Below are 7,029 nucleotides of genomic sequence, written 5' to 3'. Positions count from 1 at the left end.
TTAGAATTGCAGAAGCTGTATGTGCTGTGATTGTGCAATGAGATATAGGATGGATGACCACTGACGGTGCTGTTCGTTTGTTACATGAGTACATTTGAAGGAGCGGGAAACAACCCAGAAGACAAAACCCTAGAGGACAGGTTCTTTGAGCACGAGGTGTGTGTGTGTGTGTGTCGCCTACTCCACTCAGCTGCAATCGTAACATGTTGTACGGCACCTGCCGTCAGCATTCTTGCTCTCATCCACTTCGTTTCGTCTTTATGGCTTTCGATTAAAAGAATTTCATAATGTTAAGAGTAAGTAAGAGTACGTAAATAAGTAAATGGAAGAGTTATTAAGTTTATGAGCAAAGGCTCCAATAGATGGCGTTCACACCTTATGTCTATTGCAGGTTAAACTGAATGTGAACGCCTTTATGCAGCAGTTCCAGTTTGGAGTGTTCTATGCCTACGTTAAACTGAAAGAACAAGAGGTAGGTTAGGGTTCTGATACAGCCTTGTTAATTTCAATCATGAATGCTAAAGTCGTTAATACGTTCTGATGCTAACAATTTATATGTTAAACATTGTTGATTTCTGCTGAGAAATCTTCATTAGGGTTTGATTCAAACTAACATCTTACCCAGATTTACTGAAGTAGCTAAAACACTATCCGTGTGAAGTTGGTAAGAGACTCGATGGACATGGTTTAGTAAAGTAGTTAGTAGGTAGTAGTAATAGTAGTATTAGTCTAGCTTAGTCGTATGGTTTAGTTCTACCAAAGTGTAGCGAATATGTTCGTACATTTCATTGCTGTAATTGCAGGTGCGTAACATCGTGTGGATTGCGGAGTGCGTGGCCCAGCGGCATCGGGCCAAGATCGATTCCTACATACCCATCCTGTAGCCTGCCTGTCTGTATGCTGCTTGATCGCTGACAGTCACGTAATACCTAGCTACGATAATGCACACTGACAAAGTTCGAGCGTTTAATCATGGGTCCTGCTCCGCTACATGAAAACTAAGTCATATTCCTGGTATGGACTTAATAAAGGTGGCCATCCAGTGGATTGGTGTGTGAAGATTAACGTACCGTACCGCAGTAGATTTCTTGTTAACCTATCCCACCCATGATGTCTCGCGTGAAACACTTCATCAGTGGAAATGGAAAAGCTTAGCTGATTTCAACGTCATAAAAGGCGAAAGGAAGAGAATATACTTATAAATTACGTAAGCTAGCTACCGGAATTAGTTGTTACTCTAATGTGGATATAATTACAGCTGTGCTAAATTATTAAGTTACCAATATCGTAGTAGATAGACACCTGTGAGAAAGGTGAATGTAATGTGTACTAATATATGAATGACGAGATATGTGAAATTGTGTGTGCAGTAGTATACTGCATTTATCATATGAATATGAATAAGTGAGTAGTCAGGTGTGAGTTTGTTTACGTGGAAACTGGTTTTCAGATTAGAAGCGAACACGTTCATGATGTGCATGGTCGTCTGTCATCAATGACTGTTAGTCTGCTGCTGCCCTCTGGTGTTGAAACATTCCAACTTGCTGCTTTCTGTGAGTGCTGTGGTATTCATTCATTACCGAATGCTTTGGAGGAACATGTTACGATGTAGTTGGTTGTAAATAATACTGCTGTTGTCATTATAACGTTCCAAATGTTCATGATTATTTTTGCAGCACTAGTGTAAACATTAGTACGCATCGTAATCCTACTGTTGAATACATGGGAAAACTCAAGCTTTGTACAGTCTTTTGAAATCTGGCTGCAGAAGTAGCTGATTGATCTTTGCTCTCCTTCAATCTCCTGTCTGTGCACATTCTTGAGATGTCCTCCATTTCTCTTGCCCTGAGGAATACCTAGTGATGTTGGTTCTGGTTTTTCCCTGGGATTGTGACAAATCCATTTTCATGTCGTCCCGGGATCTGTATGGCTATTCTTTCTCGTCCTGTTCTCTCCTCCTGATTTATAATTTTGAAAGGTTTTAATGTTAATTGAGAACTTTAATTGGCATGATCATAATGCGGGATTGGGGTCTCCAAATGCGGCTGGAATAATTATTGTCACAGCGTCACGTGCACGTGCTATTGCCTGGTAATTAGAAATATTAATGAGACAGCCGAGGTAATCGCCCGGTGAGAGATACTCTTCATTTCCATTAACTATAGCAACAGCATTAACAGCCAGCAGAAATCTGATCTGCTAAGAACAGTAAATGTGTCGTGGACTGCTCGACTTTTTTTTTAAATAAGAGAGGAATGATATTATAACAATGAATGTAATTTTCGAGGATATTCGTAACCAATTTAATTAGCACAATAATCCGCTGCCGGACATTCTAATTATCAAAGACGGATGCTTATTGCTGAAAGCGATTGAAAACGTGAATTTCCGGTCTGTGTAAGGTGAAACGATGGCATTTATCGTTTATTCATAAATGCGAATTTTATTCTAGCATTTTCCGTCCCGGTACATTGTTCCTTCACAGCTGCAGTGAATGATGCAGACGTGAATAGATTAAAATAATTCTTTTCGTGCTGCGCATTTGTGGCTACAGTTTATTTAAGCGCACATTCAAACTGTACCCTATTTCTATCTTCGTCATATCGCATTAGTTTTACTGCGAATTTTCCACCCGATGGGTTCTTTCATAATCTATATTCATTACGTGATTCAGTCCGCTCCTGTTGTAAGAAGTGTGTGATGTAGATTGTTGATCGTGTATCAGCCTCGTGCGGTCTGCGTAGACATAGCGCATTGGTGCGCTGTTCATGGAACTGGACGTTCCGCTTTCATAGAATCTAGTTTCATTTATTTCACTACGAGCGCCACTGATATGTAGGCGCTTTTTTACATTTGGTAGATGCTGTATGCTTCCAAATAAGCATTCACAGTGTGGACTATGATGTTGTGGCGTTACTTTCTGTAAATCTACAAAATGCTTCAAGGCAGCATATACCACCGTTTCCCGTAGGCCAGCACTCACCCTGACATCTCAATACGTGCTTCCGGCAAGTTGGCAAATTCTTATTGCTCCCCTCTTGCTCGTAATAAAAAGCAGCCGCATTCACTCTATTGAAGCATTCGCTATCACTTCTTGATGGTTGCATTTCGATTGGTCTACTTGCCAATGAAAGCTCTTTGCCGCTCGTTGACTTTTTCCATTCATAGGCGCCTGCATGTGGAGGTACGTGGTGGATTGGTTACTTGTGTACTTCAATTATGACGAAGCTATCCTGGATAACGTCATTGTATAGAACCAAGGGTCACATTAAGTCCTTTGTAGCGCCATAGACTCTTCAGTTTTAGTAACCTTAATGTGTGATTGGAAAAAAACTCCTGTCTGATCACAGTTCATTTGGAGTGCGTGGAAATAAGATTATGCCAAAATCTATCTATATCTAATCTATAATACCTCTTTTTAACTTAAAAAACACATTCAAGCATGCAGACATTAGAGTTTGTAGCATATGCGATTAACAATACGCGGTTAAACCCATTTTCATAGGCTCCTTTCCTTCTCTAGGGCTTGGGTGCCTATTGTGCCTATCGGTTAATATAAGGTCCCTTGTAGAAAGTATTTTCATAATGATAGCATGCGTTGAAACTAAGCTGTCAGAAACAAAAGCAAAACAGTGACATGAAACTAATACGTATTGGTTTGAATCCTGGCATCACCACTCAGGTATACATTTTCGTCGTATATATCATGATAAATCACCCGGTTAAAATATAATATATTATAATAATTATATATATATATATATGGGTGGCTCTACTGAACATGTTAACGAATTGACAGCCAGCATTCAAAGCCCACCATTTATGTAAATTATGAAAATACACTGCCTGGAAATCGGTCGTCGAAGGCGCCAACATGATAAACTGCTGACTCCGCAGAAATCTCGAATGAATGTAAAGCCGCAGAGCCGCGCCATCTTGGACATGTCCTCGTACAGGCTGTGGCGCATTGTCCATGGTCAGGCTAGGGCAGAACGCGCCATCTCTATCCCACCCCCGCTCGGACATCGCTGACTCCTCACCCGCCCCACGCCCTTGTGCGCGTGCGGGCACACCACAGCGCCATCTGTGAGGCACGCTGAGCAGGCAACTGGTTGCAGCGACGAATGCGTCTACACGCGCTGACTCCGGTCGGCTGGATCTCCGCGGGTGTCATGGCGGCGAAGCGGCTAACGACTGGACTGAGCCTCGATGCGAGCACGACAGTGGCTCGCCGGCTCCCCGCCACCGCGACAGTCAAACGCCGCCGCGTTGACCGGCTTTCGCTAGGCGCCCTCGATCGGGCGCCCCCTGTCGGCGGCGAGTCGCAGCACGATGACGTCAGCACGCTTGCAGACGACCGGTCGCGGAGGCGGTCGCCGCGGTCGTGAACATAGCGGCGGTGTGAGTCGTCACGTAGCGAGGCTGGTCGGCCGCCACCATCGCAGCCGCGTGCGCTGGTCCGTTCGTCGCTGACATGAAAGGACGCGAGATGCGACCGGTGCTGTGTGCGTGGCAGCAGCAGTTAGACGCGCCCCGGGCGTCGTCGCCCGCGTGTGTGCGCGGCGAGGGCGGTGATACGGCCCCGTCTAGGTGTCGGTCCTCGCGCGGGAGACCTGTCGGTTCGTCCCTCAGTTCTGCAAGCGCGAAGCGAATGTGTATTTCAAGAGAACATTATGGAAAAGAAAGCAAGAAGTTGAAATGTTTTGTTTCTGCATGCTTTCCCTAGAGACCTGTTCCCTGTCTCTGCTCTAAATGTAAATAAAGTGTACATCTACTATCATATATATATATTTATATTTATATATTCAAAATGTATAAACATGATACCCGTCTACGCTTTTCCTTGTTTTCCACCCCAACAATTTTTACGAGGTTAAAATTTAAGCAATTTATGTCGTGTTCTATATCTGGAGTATGCAACACTCATTAAATTTATTCATCATTACCAACAACAACACCAAACGGGCCACATCTTACAATCAAAGCTGACATGAAAAACAAACAAAAATTGAAGCCTCTGCAAATTTCCTTTACCTGGTTGGCATCGAGCCACTTGATGGTGTGGTTGCACGAGTCAAGGATCACCTTCTTCTCATTTTTAGAGATCTTGTCCTTGAATTTCTCATTCTGAACAGTGCATTTCATGTTTTTCAGTGCATTTTCAGTGCATTTTCAGTGCATTTCAGTGGTGTGTGCATTCAGTGCATTGGTGTGTTCATTCAGTGCAGTGCATTTTCAGTGCATGTTTTTCAGTGCATTTTCTGTGTTTTTCAGTGCATTTCATGTGTGCATGAATGTTTCACAGAGCAAAAGCTCTGTAGAACATTCATGGCAGTGAAGTTCTCCCTCCGTGCATTATTCTTGCGCTTCAACTCCTTTGCTTCTGCCACCATGCGCGCAATGCACTCCTGGCCAATACGACCTGCAAAAACAATTCACGAAGTGAGTACCATGCAGTGTAGGCTGCATGCTGCCAACAAGTTTTGTGAATTCTACTGAAAGCAGTATCTTTTCCATATACGTTTACTTTGCCAATTCTACCTCAGTAAACACAGAGCAGGCTATTAGAAATCGAAATAAGACTGCACGAACAGAGCTCACACATCCAAGGAAGTAAAATTCCTCTTCGAGGCATTGATAACCTCTCTGGTGGAAACCGCGAATGAGGAAAAATATTCATCATTGCTCTGTACATAAAAATAGAATATCCCCTTCCCCATACAACCAGATGGACATACCCTTATCTTTGATGGTAATTTTGTTATTATTGTTAGTACTCGTCTCTACTGCCGACACATTCAAGATGCCGTTATCATCGATATCGAAGGTAACTTCAAACTTAATGACTCCTCGTCGAGCTCGGGGAATACCAGTCAACTTAAAGTAGCCTAGCAAGTTCTGAAAAATTAACACAGGACTACTTAAGCATGCAAAATTGTTTCACAAAAACAAAATTAAATTAGTGTTGATATCACAATCAAGAGACGTTCAAAGATAAGTTCATGTATTGCATAAACGCCGAAGGTCAACTTATCAAGACCAATGAAGATCATACTATACAACACTTACATTGTATTTGGTTTGTTCTCGTTCACCCTCGTAGACTCGGAACACCACACAATCCTGGTTGTCCTGGCTGGTCTCGAGGATGGACGTCTGCTTCGTGGGGATGGGCGTGTTACGCTTGACGACAGTAAACATCCTATCTCCAGTGACCCCGATGCCGAGTGACAGCGGCGTGACGTCCAGCAGTAGCACATCCCGCACCTCCTCAGACTTGTCTCCGGACAGGGTGGCTGCATGCAGCGCAGCGCCGTACGCCACAGCCTCATCCGGGTTGATGCTCATATTCAGTTTCTTTTGGGGAGAAAATGTCATTAAGATTGCGCATAAAATGCTAAGAACACAAACAAAGAAGGAGCAAGGTACACTTAAACGCCCAATTTATCGCGTACACGGCAACTATAATCACGAGTCATGACAACGAGATGAATTGCCCAAACGCTCGTTGGAGGCTCAACCCGTATCCCCAAGATCCAGAAGCTCCTGAAGGACTTCTTCAACGGCAAAGTATGTCTAAAATCCTGGAGCCGGTGGAGATTGCCCTGCGTGACTCCAAGATGGTCAAGGCTCAGATCGACGACGTTGTGCTTCGTGGAAGAGATCAGCATTGAGCTCTTCGAAACGGGCTCTCGTGATGGACGTGGAGTAGTCAATGCCCTCGAACAGAGCGTCGATCTCGATGCTTAAATACAAATAGATAACTTGTCAGTAAAATTCCCATGCAGCACTTTTACACTAAAACATTTTCTCAATGTTTCTGCACCAGATTTCCCACAGGTGCACAATAATCCCCCAGATATTCAGTGATGTAACTGGCTACACAGTGACAACTATAAAAACACTTAAGTTATGATTGCCAACATTAGTACCACCAACTTTTAACTATCATTACTATAAATAAGTTTTTGCATGCCTGCACTCACACACACGCACGCACGCACGCACGCACGCACGCACGCACACACG

The 7,029-nt window shown here is 43.6% G+C and overlaps 1 protein-coding gene across 1 annotated transcript; it reads right to left on the bottom strand.

Moving 5' to 3' along the window:
• Window positions 1–5,225: 5,225 nt before the first annotated feature.
• LOC106812387 (heat shock 70 kDa protein cognate 4-like) lies at window positions 5,226–6,378 on the bottom strand. The gene is made up of 3 exons (XM_014816257.1): window positions 6,070–6,378; window positions 5,739–5,898; window positions 5,226–5,422 (listed from the first exon to the last, which is right to left on the bottom strand). Exons 1-3 carry the CDS (start codon window positions 6,376–6,378, stop codon window positions 5,271–5,273), a joined length of 621 nt encoding a protein of 206 aa, XP_014671743.1. The 3' UTR covers window positions 5,226–5,270.
• Between the last annotated feature and the right edge of the window lie 651 nt (window positions 6,379–7,029).

Source organism: Priapulus caudatus, unplaced genomic scaffold (assembly GCF_000485595.1).
Source record: "Priapulus caudatus unplaced genomic scaffold, Priapulus_caudatus-5.0.1 Scaffold642, whole genome shotgun sequence".
Classification (NCBI taxonomy): Eukaryota; Metazoa; Priapulida; class Priapulimorpha; order Priapulimorphida; family Priapulidae; genus Priapulus; species Priapulus caudatus.
This window is presented reverse-complemented; position numbering and strand designations above follow the sequence as displayed.